Below are 21,151 nucleotides of genomic sequence, written 5' to 3' on the forward strand. Positions count from 1 at the left end.
TCGCGATTTCGGATTATAAAATCGCGTGAATATGAATCGCGATTTTGGATTATAAAATCACTTGAATATGAATTCTGAGGTTGGATTTTAAAATCGCGTGAACATGAATAGCGATATTGAATTTTATAATTGCGTGAATAAGAATCGCGATTTTGGATATTAAAATCACGTGAATATGAATCGCGCTGTTGGATTTTAAAAACACGAAAGTACAAATTGCGGCATTGAACTTTTAAATCGCATAATTAAGAATCACAATGCAGAATTTTTAGATCACGTGAATACGAATCGCAATGAGTAATTTTTAAATAGCGTACAAATACAAAAAACGATACAACTGCGTGATAATGAATCGAAATATTGGATTCATAAAATGCGTGAATACAAATTGTGATGTTGGATTTTTGAACTCGCGAGAATACAAATCGCGATATTGGGTTTTAAAAACGCTTAAACACAAATCGCGATATTGGATACTTAAATTGGGTGAATAGGAATTGCTAGTACGAGTTTTAAATAGCGTAAAAAAAAATCGCAGCACGTAACTTTTAAATTAGTTAAATACGAAAATCTATGATTGATATTAAAATCGTCTGATTAAAAATCGCGATTTTAGCGATTCCGGCGCAGTTCCTAACATTTAAAATTCGGAAAATCAGCCTAACAAAAGAAATCAAATAACGGTGGTCAGAAACTAAACGCGTAGACTCCTTTCCACTCTATAGCGGAAGTCGCGGCAATCCAACTATCGTTCGGGCGGCTTGGGTTCTTTAATTGAACTCTCCAAAAATTTTAGTTTTTGGAACATGGTCGAAAATTTTAAAAATTGGGAGAAAAAAGCGGATTTCAGCGAAAGTCTTTCTTCCCTGTAAAATAACAACAAAGAAAGTCGACCAATAACGTAGACCTAAAAAATATTTTTATGAACAGAAAAAAAAAAATTTCCTATTTCCGTCTTCGAGTCAGTCTTGTTTCTGTCCGCGGACACTTTCGAAAGACGGAAATCCGTCCTGGGGACGGAAGACTTGCACCCATGTTTCCAAGCATACTGAAGAGAAGTTAACATTATAAAATGCAATGCACACTTACTTGTAAAACAGGCTGTTTGTTGACAGTTTTTGGTACAGCAAATTTAGAAGGCAGAGATTTCTTTTCACTGTCAGAGCCGCTACTTTCAGATACGTAGCTGCTGTCTCGAGACCTTTTATGAGAACTATTAGAAACAATTTGAAAAAAATAATGAAAGCTTAATTAATATAATTAAGAAAGTTCAATCTTATTAGATTATAAAAATTTTGTTTATGGCAATTTTTGCAGATTAAGTGTTTGTTCTGAAAATTTACTTCATACAAATTTGTACAAATGTAAAAGAAAGAAAAATTGCAAAATCAAAAATATTAAAAATAAAGATTATTATTTGAGAAACCTAATTAGTACCGATTACCTTAATTTAATACTGTATAAGCAATTTAAGTAACAAAATATATTTTCTTAAAGTTAATATTTGGGATATCTCTTTTTTTAAATTTCCATTTATTTCTTAAGTTATACATCTTGAACATATATCTGCACTTATATAAAGAAGTTAGTAATACATGTGAGAATCAGATATATTTCTTCCAAATCAGGATCTATGATTACAGCCTTCTGAGGCCAAAGTTGGCAAAAATCATGATAGTTTACAGTATTTGCGATATGCTGCCCCCCACCTCCAAAAAAATAAAACAAATTGTGTATTTCAGTGGTACAGAAACAAATAAACCTAAAAATCTGCCATCTACTAAGTGTATTTGATTCTTTAAAAAAAATGTCTTAACACTAAGCAAAGTATTTGGTTCACAAAACTTTTGCTTTTCTAAATCATAAACAGGCTCCCAATAGTTTTCCTAAATAAGAAAGAAACCATAACAGAAAAAGAGAAGATCAATATTTGTTAAAAGGGACTGCCCAAAAAGGGAACCAAATGTTTTTCTATTAATATCACTTTTATTAAAAAAATAATGGCTCTCGTTGATATAAGAAAACTCTTCAACTGCTCAGTTAAAAGTTAAGGAATTTTATTTTTTAAACCACTTAATTAGTCATAACAAGTCACAGAAAATGGGGAGAGAAATAATTACAGAATACAAAAACCAATCTCTTTATATCACTAACATTTAATTACATAAGTAAAATAATTCAAAAGAAAAAAAAAAGAGTCTGTAATAAATTTTCTTAAATGTAGATATATTTTATACAAAATTGAGAAAAATATGTTGCAAATTAAGAAAGACAGAAAAGAAAAAAATTTGAAGAAAAACAAGTTTATTTACTTAGTTTAATTCTTTAAAAACCACAATTTAAAAAGATTAAGCATGGATATTTATTTTTAAAAAAATCACCAGTTAGTTAATAAGCCCTCAACTTATAATTTTTGTTAAAATTTGTATTAAGATTAGACTTTTGAAATTTAAGTAGAGTTTCAATAATTTCCCAAAAATATGATTATTGTACTGCTTTTTTATTGTTTATTATAAATTCTCAAACTGTCTCTCTACAAAAACATTTTTGAAGAAGTTTTAAAAAGACTTTTGAAGAAGTTTTTAAAAGAGGCCAGCATTAAAAATATAAATGCTGGCTACTGATGAGGTCATTTCTTAATTCTGCCAGACACTCCCTACTTATATTTTATAAATGCTGCACCCTAGCAAAGTGCAAAAGTAATATCTTTTACTTGTCTGCACCTATCTGCATGAAAAGATAAGGGATTATATTTAAATTAAATTCTTACTTGCATGAAAGCTTATGTTTTGGCCAATCTTCCACTTGACATTTGGATGAGCAATATGGCCCTTTACATGTAGCACAGGAAAATTTTCCTAAAATACAAAAATACAATATGAAAACACTCTTTTTGCTTTTATCATTTTGAAATCAAAAATATAACATTTAAATACAATTCCTAACATTTTTCTATTCAAAGTAAATTTCAAATAAAATAAAATTAAAATATGCTGACTTATGTTCTTAAGCTTTAATCAACATGTTTTTTATGAGCTTTTAAGTAATATGAAAAAAGAAAATGGACTTAACAATGAAATTTTGATAACTTAAAGCTGTATTCAAAATAAAAAAATCAACAATAAAAATTAACTTTCTTATGTCTCTGTCCTTATTTTTTTCAAACATAATTAAAAGTGAAAAACCCTTAAAATTTATGTGGAAAAAATAAATACGAAGATATTATTTTATATACCATACATGTTTCATATTTAACCTAATTTATATAGTTAAACTGCCTACTAATGAAGAATATCACACCTTTATAGTAACTAATTTACAAAAAACTTTTAACAAGAATTACGATATTGGATTTAAAGTTCTTGTGAATGTAAATCATGATATTATATTTTAAAAATACAAATTGGAATATGGAATTTTAAAATTGTGTAAATACAAATTACAATGTATAATTTTTAGACCATGTGAATACGAAAAACCATGTTTGATATTAAACTTCTGTGTATGTGAATCACAATATAGGATTTTAAAAATATAAAAATACAAATTGCAACATGGAAGTTTTAAATTCTGAATAATGTTTGATATTGCAAATACAAAGTAATTGAATGAATACAAATGTTTGAATAAAAATTGCAATATTGGATCCTAAAAATGTGTGACACAGACTTAATTTCTGCAAGTATCTTTTACATAGTAGCTTTTACAAACAAAAAGAGAGAGCGAAAAACCAGAAATTACGAGGTACAGGTATTAGTTGTGAGGTATTAGTTCATGAGCAATTTATTAATAACTGTTAAGATTTGACCATTTTTATAAATGCTAATAATGAAAAGAATTTATTTTGATTATTACATAAACAGCATTTGTAATCTAATTGAAAAAGGTACAATCAAAGAAATTTCAATAAAGTTTTAAAATCCAGTTATTTTTCCTCAAATTTTATAACGATAAGCTCATTTTGAACTAGGCACTCTAGGATTTCTACAATTCTGATTTCCACTACTTCCATCATATTCAAAGTCTATTGTTTAAAGTCTTTAACTACGAACATGGGTGCAAGTTGGAAAAAAGGCCAAGACTAAAAATTTTTTGACTGAAATACCTAACATACACAATATCCCCTCGACATATGCAAACTATCTAAGAAAGCTTTACCATAATACATCAAGTTTAAATACTGTACAAAAAATATTTATTCATCTGTCTTTTGATAATATACAGGTATGAAAGTGGACAAAAATAAAAAAAGCTGAACTTTTACAAAGCATGTCACTGGGAGGAAGGGGGGGAGGGGTGCTCTATATGATACTGAGAATTATAAAAGCAACTTTTAACTATGCTGGGAGATTCTTATTTAATATTTAAAGTGGGAGAAGCATTTAGACAGTTAACTTCAAATTTTTCCGAAATAGAATTTTAAAATTTTGACTACCATATCAAAAAAAATGAAGCAATTATAGGAAGGCACAACTATTAAATTGCTTACTAATGAAAAATATACCACATCTTTACAGTAACTAATTCAAGAAAAAACTTACTTCTACTTCTTTGAAGAATCGCGATATTGGATTTTAAAATCGCGTGAATATGAGTCGCGGTATTGGATTTTAAAATCGCGGGAATGTGAATCGCGATTTTGGATTTTAAAATCGCGTGAATATGAATCGTGCGGTTGGATTTTAAAATCGCGTAAATATGAATCAAGCTGTTGGATTTTAAAAACACGAAAATACAAATCACGATATTGGATTTTAAAATTGCGTGAATATGAATCGCGATTTTGGATTATCAAATCGCGTGAATATGAATCACGATTTATGATTATAAAATCGCGTGAATATGAATCGCGATTTTGGATTATAAAATCACTTGAATATGAATTCTGAGGTTGCATTTTAAAATCGCGTGAACATGAATCGCGATATTGAATTTTATAATTGCGCGAATAAGAATCGCTATTTTGGTTTTTAAAATCACGTGAATATGAATCGCGCTGTTGGATTTTAAAAACACGAAAGTACAAATTGCTGTATTGAATCTTTAAATCGCGTAATTAAGAATCACGATGCAGAATTTTTAGATCACGTGAATACAAATCGCAATTTTTAAATAGTGTACAAATACGAAAAACGATATCTGATATTACAACTGCGTGATAATGAATCAAAATATTGGATTTAAAAATGAGTGAATACGAATCACGACGTTGTATTTAAACTCGCGAGAATACAAATAGCGATATTGGGTTTTAAAATCGCTTAAATAAAAATTATGATATTGAATTTTTAAATCGCGTAATTAAGAATAACGATGCATAATTTTTAGATCAGGTCAAAACGAATCGCAATGAGTAAATTTTAAATAGCGTACAAATACGAAAACCGATACAACTGCGTGATAATGAATCGAAATATTGGATTCTAAAATGCGTGAATACGTATTGTGACTTTGGATTTTAAACTCGCGAGAATACAAATCGCGATATTGGGTTTTAAAAACGCTTAAACACAAATCGCGATATTGGATTTTAAATTGAGTGAATAGGAATTGCTAGTATGAGTTTCAAATAGCGTAAAAAAAAATCGCAGCATGTAACTTTTAAATCAGTTAAATACGAAAATCGATGATTGATATTAAAATTGTCTGATCAAACATCGCGATTTTAGCGATTCCGGCGCAGTTCCTAACATTTAAAATTCGGAAAATCAGCCAAACAAAAGAAATCAAATAACGGTGGTCAGAAACGAAACGCTTAGACTCCTTTCCACTCTATAGCGGAAGTCGCGGTAATCCAACTATCGTTCAGGCGACTAGAGTTCTTTAATTTAACTCTTCAAAAATTTTAGTTTTTGGAACATGGTCGGAAATTTTAAAAATTGGGAGAAAAAAGCGGATTTCCGCGGAAGTCTTTCATCCCTGTAAAATAACAACAAAGAAAGTAGACCAATAACGTAGACCTAAAAAATATTTTTAAGGACAGAAATTTTTTTTTCCTATTTCCGTCTTCGAGTCAGTCTTGTTTCCGTCTTACTTCCGTCCGCGGACACTTTCGAAAGACGGAAATCCGTCCTGGGGACGGAAGACTTGCACCCATGACTACGAATTTTCAACACGTTTTTAGATTCCTATTACTTTTAATACTATTCAATTTTGACCATTCTTGGACAGTTATAACAGCAAACATTCACATAGGTTTAAAAATGACGATATTTTTAAAACCATTACTCTTGAACATGATTATTAAACATGAGAATTGAGATATTTGATTATTAACATAAGAAGTAAATTTAAAGTATGGATTTTTGAAATTAGAACATACATCTCAGGGCAGTAAGGCAGAAAATACAGCAGAAATGTAAAAAGCTTATGTAAAATGCAGAATAATTAGTAGCTATTTAACAATGCTAGAATATATTTCCCAGAACCCTCCAGGATACTATGTCAGGACCAATATCAGGTGTTCCATCAGTGATAATAGAAGAGTTTTTTTTTAAAGAGAGAGAGAGAAATCACCACAAAAATTCGTAATTTAATTTTTCTTTCAATATTATTAAAACTAACCATTTTGTAGATTGTAGTGAAATTTGAAGGGGGAAAATGAGGTTTCATTTGAAATATTTAAAATTTTTCTTCTTAAGTCTATATAGTATCTAAATTGACTGTTGAATAAAGCTTAAGGAAAACGCTCATATACTGAATTTATCATGAATTCAATATGAACTAAAGATGAAAGATTAATGTACAATGGAAAGATTTAATCTACAAATTTAAAAAAATTACATGAAGCCTAAGTCAATTTCAATCCAATGCAATCTTAAAAGAGTATATAATTAGTTTCAGAACATAATTGAAATACATAAAAAAAAAAATTCCAAGGACAAACAGGTTGCCCTAATTGAAGGCAGGGGTCTGTCTAGATTTTTCTGAGAGGTACCTATTTTGTGAAAATTTAGTCCTAATTTGTGAAAATTATAAATTATATCAAAAAAATCAACACAAAAATATGGATTTATCCTTTCTTAAGGGATACTAAAATAAAATTTTAAGAAAGAGTCTTTTGTGAAGGTTCCACTAAAGGGCCCTGTGGCAGAATTACGGCGACATTGTTGCAGAACGTTACAGAGTTTTTGCAGAAAATTTTTTCATTTGGGATTGGAAACATTTTGATTTTCCTCTCTACGAAAAATGTTTTTTTTCCCCTGCAGAATTTTTTTTCAAATATACCTTTCTTGCGCATCAGAGAGGAAAGATGAAAATCATGATGAATTCTCATTTGAGATTTTAACAAAATCGGTAATAACTGTCATCAGCTAGAATTTCAAATTAATAATATAAAATAAAAAATTCAGAAATCGCAATAGTAGAAATGATATTTCTTTCATTTTGGAACGCCATGTTTTACATACACATATTTTAGTATCTCTTTTTTAAAAGAGTCCTATTTGCGTGATTTTGTCGTTGATCTTTATTTTGGTAGTTACGTACGGTTTTTATGATTTTTTAATTTATTATCATTTAAATTATTTACGAATTTCAATTTGCGTGATGATTTAAAAAATTCGAATGAGAAAATAATCAGTGCATTTCTCCGGCATCAAAATGCGAAAATATCACCTATAATATTAGAATTTATAAAATATTACTTTTACAATTAAAAATTTTTTTATACATTTTTAGTCTATACTTTCTTCTGTAAACTCGACGGTTCTCTTAGTGTTAGGGAAGTTTGTCGCAGGAAGCCGGAAAAAATTCTGCCACAGGGCTAAACGGTAGTAAATTTGGCCTGGACAGACCCCTGGAAGGTATGTTAGTATGCTCTCTAAATATGTTGAATGCATCTTAATTCAGATATAAAGTTAATTTAACTGAATTATATAACAACTAAAGCTTTATTATAACTGTAGTTTTAATAGTTTGGAAAGTCTTCATTTAAATGATAATAAACAATTATTTTGTTTCGGAAGTAAAAGTTTTCATAAATTTGTTATAGTATCCACTTTGTTAAAAAGTTAGAAAAGCTTAAAAACCTGTAGGACTTTTTTTCACTTTTAACACAACTGTTTTTTTTTCTTTCAAACAGAAACCTTACATTACTTTAAGGGAAAATTTATACACATTGGGGTCAAAAATGACCTCTAAAGGTGAAGAATAGTTTAGATATACACTCAACCTTATACCTTACTAAGACGGTAAAGTCTTGATGAAATGTTCTAACTTTCTCACATAAAATGAAATTGAAAGTGTAGTGAAATAAAATATTTTACATACCAACATTATCACAACATAAACATTTCAGAAATGGGTTTTCAACCAGTTGTGGGAGGTCTGATGGAGGTAAAGAAATAATTTCAGAAGATCGCTTTTGACCATCCAATACTACTCTTAGACGCTTTGAAAAGAAAAAACATACTATAAGACTTCACAAAATAATTTTAAATAAATGCAACAAGGGTGAACCTCATAAAAATATTATTTAGAAAAAAATAATTATCTGTAATTATCTTGTTATCATATACTATATATATCAACTCCTATATCATTAATTTTTTTAAATTTTATGCAATTGTGAATCTTAAAAAGATGATTTAAATGAAACAATTGGAAAATAAATGCTATGATTACTTTTTAAAGGAAATAGTTAAGTGAAATTTAAGAAAATCAGTTCATATACTGATATACACATGAAAGCACAGTATTGAATTAAGGAATTACTTACTGGGAATTTCGAGTCATTACTAAAAAGGTTTCCACGACCTAAAGAAAAGAAACTTTTTATTTAACAATTGATACAAAAATGTCAAATGATATATAGAAAGAACATGAGTAATTATTTGAGTTTATACCTTTTAATGTTTATCCTACAGCTGAAAATGCAGCTGAAAATGATACATTTTGCAAATAGTATAAATTAAAGGTTGCTTTTAGTAATAATTGTATAGAAAGGTATTATATATAAATATAGATATATTACCTTGAAAAAGAATTTTATACAAAAGTCTTGAAAATGAATTTTAACATGCTGCAATAATAAAGCAAATCTTAAACTTATTTATGAAAGAAGTGGGAGTCATTGTTTTTCTTTAATATTTATTACATCATGTTTTTCTTATATATATCATATTTCTCATGTCATTCATATATTTCTTATGTATCATCAGCAATCAAAATAAAGATAAAACTAATTTTATAAAATTTAAATGTGACTTCCAAAATGTTATGCAGAAAATATCACATATCATATGAAATGAGATTAATTACAAAATGAATTACAATTTTCAATATTAAACAAATAAGTTTGAAAAAAATATGTATATCTTGAAAGTGATGCTATATTATAGATATATTTCAAAATATCATTACACAAGGACATATATGTGAAATTAGAAAACTTATATCTATTTAAACACTTAAAAATTTTGTATGTAATACCTACAAGCCTATTCATCACATAAATCATTAATAGTTTTCCCAATATGTTTGAAAAAATGAAAAAAATAGAATTATATTAAATTTTTTATTAGTTTTCCAAATTCAGTGAAATTTTAGTACATAATGTAATAATTATAAACCTAAGAGACTCGAACTGAGCAGTAAACGCAATTAGCCCTACAACTCTTCATAAATGTATAGCTTATGTAAATTTGGTTTTTGTACAAACTTTTCATTCAAATGACGCTAAAACAGCTTTAAAAAAATAAATAATGCCAGATCAAAAGTTCAACGTACAGATTCTGAAATCTTGGAAAATCATAAATAATTTATTAAACTGTTGAAATTTTATTTTCAAAGGAAATTAAAAAGAAAACAGTTTTCTTTGCCCAGAAAGCAAAGAAAACAGTTGTTCCTCTTGGTTGCTTAGCAATGGAGAAACACATTGTTCTGTCTTCTTGTCATTCACTCAGTTTCTTTATGGTTGTTTTAAATTATCTTTATTGTGACCCAATTTTTACGAAATTTTGTCCCCCTCCCCTACTTTAAGGGTCAGAATTCCAAATATGTTAAAAAAAAGTTTTATCAGAGAAAGTATGCTTTTGTGTCTGATTATAGCTTAATTAATAGTTAGCACTAATTAATTACAGGGGTAGCAGCAAAGTTTTTTAAAATTTTAGGGTAATTTTAGGAACTTTTTTCAAAAAATTTTAGGTAAATTTTAGGAGTAATATATGATTTTGCTAGGATAAAAACAGATCACACGGTAGTTTATTACATAACAGAAGATTATTACAATTCATCCACACATATCATAAATAATTGCAAGCCATAAAATAAAGCTCTGAAATTTATTAAGTCAAGAATGAAATCTCTAAAGCGTAAAAATGAAATTTCAACTTTACATATTACCTATCAGAAATTAAGTGCATAATTCAGGAACAGGCAAAAGTGAGAATAAATCAAGAGAAAAAATAAATTAACACCAACTTGGATTTTTATTTCATTTTTACCTTCTTAATCAAAACTTTATTACTACCCTTTACCTCACTTTATCAAGAAAAACTATTGTGTGATATTATTAGATTTCAAATCAGCAATTTATATTAGAAGTTAGAGAAAAACAAATTAATCATGATCATTTTTCAAATATATTCTTGATATGATTTGTGAGATTCTTTTACTGCCCTCAATAGTGTTGTGGTGATCTTCACCACTCCTCCATAATTTCGAATGGTATCTTTGATTAGTCTAAGAGACATAATAGTATTCTCATGGTGACTCACATTAAGCATTGCTTTATTTATCGAAAAACCTCTCTCAGGATCAGAATTCCCATGTGGCAAAATTAAAACAGTTTTAATTAATGTAGTTAAATTCTTATATTTTAGATTATTGCTTTTTTATTTATATTTAGCCTATAACTCTAATTTTTTAGGAACACCAACAAAATTTTATCAGATTTTTAGGAATTTTAGGGTTTGCACATACTTTTAGAAATTTTATGAATTTTAGGGGGAATGCGACCCCTGTAATTAGCATATTTGAAATCACCCCTAGGAACCATTAAGATTGACATTTAGTTCGTGAAAACCTGATCATCAGAACAAAAGTTATTCAGAGTGATATCTTCTCTTTTTTTATTTGCGGACTGTACCTGTGCAATAACAGGAGCAATGCACTTGGAAATAGTTTCCAGTTAAACAACTGAAGTATTTTACTTACTTACATCAAGGTGAAGACTTAGCTCTGTTATTTATTCAGGCAATGCTCCAACATTCAAATGAGCAGAATTTGACTCGAAAAGAAAGAAAAAAAACACGGACTATGTTTAGCAGTTAAGAAATAAGCAAGTTTTATTCCTCAAAAGGAATAGCGTGGAAATTCATTTATTGAAAATCATTCTTAGGAAATTTCTGAGGAAATAATTTTCAACTAGTGAAGAACTAGAAACAGTTCCGTGTGAAATTGAAGCTTTGATCAACTCTAGACCCATTATGTATGTGACTACAGGCTCGCCAGAAACTTTTCCTCGTACATCATCCCATGTGCAGCTTGGAACACAACGATTGATAAGTTTACCATCTTTCTAATTATCAGGGAATGACTGTATGATCGAAAAATATTGGTTAAAAAAAATACCGAGAGAGGCTGTTAAATCAATTTTAAGGGAAATTGAGAAAGACTATCTTTTTAATTTAAGAGCTGTCAATTATGTCAATCTAGATAAAGGTAATAGCAGTTTTTAGGTAAATGATATTGTTTCAATGCAAGACGAAATTCCAAGAAGTGAGAAGTAAAAATTGAGGAAACATTTCAAGAACGTGAAAACAAAATAAGAGCATGTGCTTTGAAACCTGAAATGTCAATAATCAAATGTCCCATAAATTTATTACATAATTTAGGAGTGAACAATTAACTTAATTTGAACATTTTATTTGAAGTTAAGTATTGTAATTATAAATTTTTTAACACTCTATTTGAAATTTAAATTCACATTTATTATTATTGGAACATTTTATCTTGCAATATTGCTTAATTGAAAAAACAATTCGCATAAGAAATAATTTGCATCCTAAAAATTGTTTGATTATTATTCATATGATAATTTAATTACCTTACTTGATACTTTATTTATTTAAATTTTAATAATTCCATAGATAAAGAAGTGTTTTAGCAAGTAGTTTGAACTAATGTTAGCAAAAAATATTATTTTAGGAATTAGATTAACATTACTGAGTTATAATCTTTATAGAATTGTTCATTAAGTATAAAAAAGTAAATTTTTTTTTTTTTAAAGTATAGCTACTTTAAATTTGAGAAATATATATGGGATAAATATTTCTCAAAACAAACAGATGGTGCTCAGTGCAGTAATGTAAATGTGAATTATTATTCAGAATCCTCTCTGAGAAAATAGCATTAACATCATTCCTTTTTTTTTCTATTATTATTAAATGTATTTTCTGTTGAAGGCATTTTGTAATGATATGAACCCCAAGATTAGGTAATTTACAGTAAACGATTTTATTAATACAGTAAAATAAAATTTTCATTCAATCCAAAAACTAAAAATCTAAAAAATTCTTCCAAAACAATAGTTTAAATAACACAAACCCTGACTTTTTCATTTGTTATAACAATTTTTATCATTTAAGATATTGATTCATCCAGATATTTGAGATTTATAGAGCCTTATTGAAAATTGCATCTGACACAGAAAATAAAAATTTGCAAAATGAATTTTAAATTGCACACATTTACCTTTACCACCCAAGGAAGGAACAGGATCAGAAGTAGTTGACAGAGGTTTCTTTTTTGAATGTGAATCAAATGAAGAAGAGTCATTTTGAAGGTCAACCTAAAATATGGACAGAATTCAAATGATAAACGGTAAGCTCTGTCTAAGATAGTTAATTTCTTATTAGGCATTTTTTTATTTGTTTAAATGAAAAAATATATGCTATGTTATTTAAAACAGTTTGTTGAATAAGAAGCAAAATATTTTAAAAATTGACATACACACAAAAATGTAGTATTGAATTAAGAAATTATATTATACTTACCGGAGATTTTGAGAACTTTAAGGCATTACTAAGAAAACTTCCACGACCTAAATGATAATAAATTTCTTACTTAACATCTGATACAAAAATATCATATGAAACGTAAATAAAATACTATAACCAGTAATTATTTTAATTTACACAATTTAATGTTCATCCAAAAAAATATTAACATAAGAAAATATGTTTACAAATGTGTTTAATAGTTGAAATCATTCAAATAATCTAACTGTAAATGATAGGATGTTATTCAAAGCATTTGTATAACTAAAACATGTAATTCAACTAAATACATATACATCTTACAGCAGATACTTTCACTAGGACTTTAGGAAATAACAAAAAATTTAAATACAATAAGCTAATAGCCAACTTAATCTTTACATACAGGGTTCATGCTCTACTTTAGAAATAAAATTCAAGTACTTTTCAAGGACTTTTTAAGACTTATTATAAAATTATCAAGGACTTAAATTTTAGTAAAAGATAGACTAAAATTTTACATTTTAAACTAAAATGTTTTGACGATAATAGTTAGTTGACAGTCGATAATAGCAGTACTGAAAAATAAGACTTCCATTGCTCTCTTGATTTCAGAAAGTGATCTAAGTATAAAAAAAGCAAGGGTGATTGGCATCAAGTCAAGAATAAAATTCATGATTCATAAAAACGTTCAGATTTGAATTTTGCACAAGGCCTATTTTAAGCTAGGTATACAACCTCTGAATAAGCAAAAATTCAGGCAGGACGGAGGGAATGTTCTATATAATACTGCGATATCAATTAGATATTTAAAAACAACTCTGCCGGGAGATTTTTATTTAATATTTAAAGTGGCAGAAGCATTTAGACAGTGAAATTTAAATTGCTCTTAAATACACTGCTGGACAATTGCTAAGGACGGATAACACTATCATCCATAGCAACCACAAAATGAAGGGAAGCAAAATGTGGAAAATTAGAATAAGTGCGGGATATAGTAAGAAGGGGTATGCGTATGTAAATTTTTTTGTCCACGTTTGTTCATCACGTGATAGCGCTGATAAGAGCTTTAAAGGTTTTGACGCGTTGTGGAGAGTTGTTGTTTCAAGTCAAATTTTTACAGGAAAGATTTAGTTGACGAACTTGAAATTTTCGGCATGTCTTCCCGATATTACTTAGATGATTTTAAGCGTGGCCGAATTATTGGAAAGATCGAAGAAGGGCGAAAAATAAGAGACGTTGCCAGGGAGTTCGACATCGCTGACGGTGTTGTTTAACGGCTGTGGAAATCTTTTAAAACTACTGGAATGTGTAGTAAGCGGCAAGGGGGAGGTCGTGTTAGAAGTAAGAAGCCTGCTGAAGACAGATACATCGTCCTATCAGTAAAAAGAAACAGGCGCACCACAGCTCAGCAGGTGGCAAATCAGTTTCTTGCTACCACAGGAAAGCAGATCTCCCGAAAAACTGTTGCCAGACGTTTGAGGGGAGGAGGACTATACACCCGCAGACCTGTTGTGTGCGTCCCATTGACCAGACAGCACCGTACTGCACGTTTGCAATGGTGTCGTGAGCATCACAATTGGACTGAACAGGACTAGGCATGCGTACTCTTCTCAGATGAAAGTAGATTCAGTCTGTCATCGGATTGTAGACGCCAACAGATCTGGCGCGAGAGTGGTACTGGTTATCGTCCAGAAAATATTCAGGAAAGGGACTGATATCCGACATGCAGGGTCATGGTGTGGGCCAGCATCATGATCAATAGCCGCACGCGCCTACATGCGGTTGCGAATGGGACTATGACGGGCCAACGATACTTTGATGAAGTTCTACTTCCTCATGTTCGTCTTTTCCGAGGTGCTGTCGGTGATAAATTTGTTTTTATGGGCGACAACGCAACATGTCATCGAACACTCGCTGTTCAGAATTGTTTAGACAGTGAGGGTATTCAACGCCTCGTATGGCCATCACGTTCTCTGGATCTAAACCACATTGAAAATGTTTGAGATGCTTTGGGGAGGCAATTTGCTGGTTGAAACTATCCTCCGACAAACAAGAACACCCTCATCCGTGCACTGACAGAGGAATGGGATAAATTGCCTCAACAGCTGCTGGATAATGTTGTGCGAAGTATGATACGACCTGTAGAATGTTGCATCACACTCCACGGTGGACATCTCCCGTACTGACACCTTTCTTCAAGTTGCCTGCAGATATTTAAATGCATTGTTCCATTATTCCGTACGCAGCATCAAATGAACATTTTTTTTCTTTCAGATGTTTCATAGCTTTTGTACTTTCCAGAACAATGAATGTTCTTTATTCTAATGTCTGAACAGTGTGGCAACTATACTTTATCCTACTAGGACTCATGTCTCTCTTAATGTTATGCTACATTGCAATTTGTGATCCGTCCTTAGCAATTGTCCAGCAGTGTATAATTTTGAAATTTTGACCACTTTTCTATTAAAGAAAATTAATCAATTATTGGATGTTGCGGCTTAATTATCATTTTAAATTTATTACCAGTCAACCATTTTAAATTGAATCAGTTGCCAACTTTCACCTCAATATCTTCTGATAGATTCTTACTAACAATTTTGGTCACTTTGTTTTAATTAACCACCCATACTTGAATTAATTTTTTTTCAGTAGCATCAATCATACGCACTTGACATGGTCACATGAACACGAATCGTAACGAGTAGTTTTCAAATAGAGTATAAATATGAAAATCGATGTTTAATATTACAACATCGATGTTTGATATTGCAACATTGATGCTTGATATTGCAAAATGCGTGAATACGAATAGCGACATTGGATTTTAAACTTGCGGAAAAAATAATCACGATATTGGGGTTTAAAAATGCTTAGGTACAAATCGCGATATTAGATTTTTAAATTGCTTTAATGGGAATTGCAAGTACAATTTTTGAATCATGCGAAAACGAATCGCAATACATAGCTTTTAAATCAGTTTAATATGAAGATCGATGATTGATATTAAAACTGCCTGAATAAGAATCGAGATTTTGTCAGAATCTGGAGTAGTGCCCAATATTTAAAATTCCTAAAATCAGCCAAACATACATAAAATCTTAAAATCATACAGTACGTGTCATCATCTGAAAGGCGGGAAAGTCATTCTCTCACACTTACGTGCGTCAAAAAGTTAAACACAGAAATGCTGGAAATAGGGCTGTTTTCCTGAGTTTTCGATACTTTTTAAGGCCATTTTGAGTTTTTCAAGGATTTAATACCATTTTCAAGTACTTCTAGGGGCCCTTGAAAATCAAAATGAAATTCAAGTACTTTTCAAGGTTTTTTCAAGGCCGCGGGAACCCTGTACATAAAAAGAAAAGGTATCTTATACTAATCCCTCAAAAAATAAATTTTAGATTAAAATAAATTTGAAAAAATTAAATAAAAAAGCTGGTAAAAAACCATTTAAATTACTCATACAAAAAACATTTTATATTAGCAGTGATAACAAGAATGACAACAATTTTCTAATATATTTTATTCATTTCTCAGCATATTCATTTATGGATTCACTATGAAGGATTTTGATTTAGTTTTTAACAGGATTTTCAACCCACCCAAAAACACAAGAATAAGGTAGGAAAATCTAAATTATTAATATCAGCAGAAAAAGACTGAACAAAATTTTAGCCATTTTTTCAATTTATTTATTAATTAATTGAACTATACTATGGTGAAATAGTTCTTTTTTAGCTAATATTATTCTCTCAAAATAAAAATTAAAACCCCAAAAGATGGGTTTAAAGTGTCTATGTGCCTTTTAAACAAAATACCAGTTTTTTTTAAACCCTAGTTATCAGTTAAAATACTGTTGTTGAATTAAGGAACTGATTTATGGCATGGTTAACAGATTAAAACTGTTAAAAAAATAAGTTTAATTATTAAATATTAAAAATGTATTATCGCAATTCCAAGAGGAGAGTCAAAGCTCAAATTCGTATGAAGGAATAGATGTAATAAGAATTTATTTTATTCTAATATTTATAATGGTTGCATACTTTACAGTTAGTTTTGTGAATAAATGAATAGTACAAAAAAAGAGAAAAAATACATAAAATTAATTTTAAATTTTGCACACCTACCTTTATTACCCAGGGACGGAACTTCATCAGAAACGGATGACTGAGGTGGCATTCTTGAATGTGAACCAGATGATGAGTCACTTTGGTTGTCACCCTAAAAAATTTTAAAAAAACTCAGATTACAATAAACAGTAAAGTTCAGTTAATAAATAGGCTGGTACAATTTTCTCTTAGACAGTTTCCCAATCATACAAACTTTATAAACACAACAGACATCAACAATCAGGAAAGCTTTCACAAATACATTTAAATCTGATTAAAGTACAAATTTCAAACCATGATAAAATACTGGATAATATGAAATTAGCATTAACTTATGTTGCTTTCAATAAACGTCGACACAATTAATTATTTTATTGATCACAGAGAAACTAATTCTAAATACATAATTCCAAGAGTAATTCAAAAACTGTTATAAAAACTTGTAAAATAAACAGTAGTGATGTAGTTAGTTGTGTTGGTTATGCACTTACTTCATTTTAACATAAAAAAGAAAAACAAGAAATTGTAGCTTAAATATTTAAAAACAAAGATATAAAACAGAAAACAGCATTTTTCTGCGACCCCAATATTATACTTACGTTTCCTAGTCACAGAAGAGGAGTTAATGTAAAAGCCTTTTATTAATACCAGAATGAAAACATGGTACTACATTAAAATTAAAGCAATTTAATTATTTTAATTCATTATTTAATCATTTTCCCAGGAAAGTTTTCTTTATAACTAAAATCGTTCCCTTTTGAAGCAAAAATTAAACCAAAAAAGTGTTAAACTATGTAACATTATAAAAAATGAAAACAATAAAACCAACTCAGATTGGGTTTTAAAAAAAAGGTGTTAAACACAGTTTTAGAGTCAATGGATTAAACTAAAAACTAATTTCTACCCTTATCCTTGAGTGCTTCTTCTTGTGAGCATAAGTCATCTCCATATTCAATGGGGGTTTCTTATTCATTCGATGCATAACTTCTGCAGCATCCTTAGCAAACTTGAATGCAACCAAGCTAGAGAAAAAAATATTGAAAACTTATTTTAAAATTAGTTTTAATAACAATTCAAAAGTTTCATTCCTTTAATAAAAAAAATATTAATAATGACTGGGTATCTCTTACATTGACAGCCCCTCAAAATAAAATAAGCACTAAATGTCTTTACTAAGAATAAAGAATATCCTATATTCTTTCTTCAAGTTTAATATCAATGCAGTTAATTATTAATGCACTTTAAATAATTAACAAAATTGCAAATAATAAAATAAGACTTTCAATAACTATTGATCTAATGATAGGATTTATGCAGGGTACTAACAATGTCATTTTTATAATTACTACCAAGGAAAAAGAACTATTTTTAATTGAAATATAACAGAAGGAATTGACAGAAAATATTAATTCTAGACAAACACGTAATTTTTGCATTTATATATTTTCTTAACGCTGCTTCAGAATTTTTTTTAATTATTTATCATTTTTTGCTAGTAAATAGTATATATCAAGGATGGCGAACCAATGATACGCGACACAATATTTTGGGCACGCCACTGACCACAATTGTTATTGCACTATGAATTGTTATTACACAAATGTTACACTATGAAGCATATCTAACAATTAAATCAAAATTCACAAAAAAAATAATAATAAACAATTATTAATAAAAAAATTTACAATTAATGCTTAAAAAACAAATAATAACCATAAAAAACAAGCTAACAATAAATTACTAGCAAAAATCAACAGTCCTGCTGAAACTAATATCTTATATAAGTTATTTGTCATTTAATCTGCAATAACAGAAGTCCCACTGATACTACTTTAAGTTGAATTACGCGTATAACTAAGACATTGCAAAATGTATTTTCTTTTCAATGCGAATAAAGAGTTTTGAGTTGATAGTATTTAGTATTATTATTTGCCCAATAATAATGAAGTCAAAATTATTTGACGGCACATCTGTGATTTCATTAAACAACTTTTTAGAAAAAATGGCACGTTGGTGTATAAAGTTTCGCCACCCCTGGTATATATGATTGTACATTCATAAAAATTCTATAATTCTCAATAAGCAAAAAAAAAAATTTCACTAAAAGCATATCTCATTGTGTTTTCATTTTAAACAAAAAAAAATCGATGACTTTTTTTTTAATGAAAAAATGAAGTGATTAAAATTATTGAAAGAGAATAAAGATAATGAACAAATAAAATATAATAGCACAAAAACTGACAAACTATAATTTCGATTCAATAAACAAGATCTCTTCTCAGAGTTGAAACACGGGTATCAAGGAAGGTTCTTGCTTAATTGAACCGAAAATATAGCATGTGCAGGGTTGGTTGATTTAAATCGTGATTTAAATCAACGAACATAAAGTATACTCTTTCTTTTTTTGAATTGAAACTACTGGTTTTAATTACTTTATTTCGAATAACAACATGGATGTTAATAATCATAAAGTCATTTTTAAAGTGAAAGAAATTTAGTTTTACCCTGTAGTAAAATCTGAATTGGGCCTGGGCGGGTAAAGCCTGCTCCTGAGAACTGTACGGCCATTTTCAGACATCAAAGCTATAAAAGCCTCCTAAAAATATATAAAAAAAAAAACATTTTAAAACAGGTAATAGATACTTCATTTAATACACTTGCAATGATTTTATCTTAAGTCTTTACAGCGTTAACTTAGACAGGTGATAGTAGGTAGAAGAAATTATCCGATTTTTCTTTTCGCAACAGGTAGTTTTTCTTTTTTTAAGTTCTTAATTTTTTTTTTTTCCTTTTTGCAAACAAAAGATAAATTAAAGAATGTTGTTTTCATGCACAAAACAAATATTGATCAAAAATTTATCACTGAAATGCATGTCCTAGAAGTGATAATGTTGTAATAATGTCAGAATTTTATAAACAATGAGAAAATCGATTGCATTAACAGCAAAAAAGAAAAGATTGAAACAGGGATCTGTGAAGGTAACAAGAGCATTCAAAAGTACGTTTCAAAGTTAGCATTCAAAGTTAGCAAAGAGCAGAAATTTATTGATTTTATTTTTAAACATAGAATTCTGCAAATATATCACGAATAACCACCATTCAATCCACGTAAAAAAAAGTTTTTAAAAAGCATAATGTGATATAACAACTGTTATCCAAATGAAAAGAAACATTGTTACGCAAGATTGAAAGATTCTACTGAAAATATATGGACCTTCTATTTTTAAAAGAAAGATTCTAAGAAAAATATATATGAACTAATCAATCATAGAGACTTGTGGATAATTAAGAGTAATTTAGAGTTAAACAGCTCTTAAGAAAAAGAGTAAATATAATAACAAAAATAAATCAAATTTCTCGGTCACTTGGAGCGAATAAGTGATGAAACAGCATTGAAGAAAATCTATATAGGAAGACTAGAGTCAAGGAGAAATCTTGGACATCCCGGTAAAAAATGGCTGTAATATGAGATAGAGGGAGATTTGAAAATTAAAAAGTGCAAGATAAAGATCAAACATATGGGAGAATGAAGCCAGGAGACCAAGATCTTCCATGGACTGTAGAGCCCAAGAGTAAGAAGGTACCAATTCACTTTAAAATAGACTATTGCATTATGAGATGAGATAAAAAAGAGACTACTTTATCTTGTGGCGTAACTACCACTACAAAAGTTTAACATCATTCACTAGTATATAAAGCATGCTAACTTGATTCTATCATGAGGTACCTTTTGATAGATGACGGTTTGTATTGTCGATTAACTCCGCCCCCACATTGGTGACCTTCGAACGTGATTTGCTCACGCAAGTAACGCCCACTTCGCAATCTCTTAACGGTTACGCCTACTTCGATGGATAGTCCACATTGAACAGTTGACTTGCTATTTGTGAATGCATCATTCACCTCCTGCACTGTTGCTTCTCAGTCTCGTCTCGAACACACAACGTCTACACTCTCAACGCCTGCATACTCTCGACTGCTAATGGCAACACAGGAGCGACTTCGATTGTGATGTTAATACACCTCTCACATTCAGCACTCAAAAAATCCGGAGACACTCTC

At 29.3% G+C, this 21,151-nt stretch overlaps 1 protein-coding gene across 4 annotated transcripts in view; it reads right to left on the minus strand.

Moving 5' to 3' along the window:
* The window catches only part of LOC107449610 (uncharacterized), a 69,072-nt gene that overhangs the window by 36,677 nt on the left and 11,244 nt on the right, over positions 1-21,151 (minus strand). For 2 of the 4 annotated variants that reach the window (XM_087157173.1, XM_087157171.1), the window contains 9 exons: positions 19,594-19,685; positions 17,994-18,111; positions 17,108-17,201; positions 12,999-13,045; positions 12,697-12,793; positions 8,720-8,757; positions 8,272-8,392; positions 2,771-2,858; positions 1,090-1,213 (listed from right to left, as the gene is read on the minus strand). In XM_087157173.1, the coding sequence (XP_087013299.1) occupies positions 1,090-1,213; positions 2,771-2,858; positions 8,272-8,392; positions 8,720-8,757; positions 12,697-12,793; positions 12,999-13,045; positions 17,108-17,201; positions 17,994-18,111; positions 19,594-19,685 (819 nt within the window). Of the gene's footprint in view, positions 1-1,089; positions 1,217-2,770; positions 2,859-8,271; positions 8,393-8,719; positions 8,758-12,696; positions 12,794-12,998; positions 13,046-17,107; positions 17,202-17,993; positions 18,112-19,593; positions 19,686-21,151 lie in introns of all 4 variants that reach the window. The other 2 variants (XM_087157172.1, XM_087157170.1) reach the window with 1 other exon arrangement.

The sequence above is a fragment of the Parasteatoda tepidariorum genome, chromosome 2 (assembly GCF_982258835.1).
Source record: "Parasteatoda tepidariorum strain Cologne lab strain chromosome 2, Ptep-v5.0, whole genome shotgun sequence".
In the NCBI taxonomy this organism is placed as follows: Eukaryota; Metazoa; Arthropoda; class Arachnida; order Araneae; family Theridiidae; genus Parasteatoda; species Parasteatoda tepidariorum.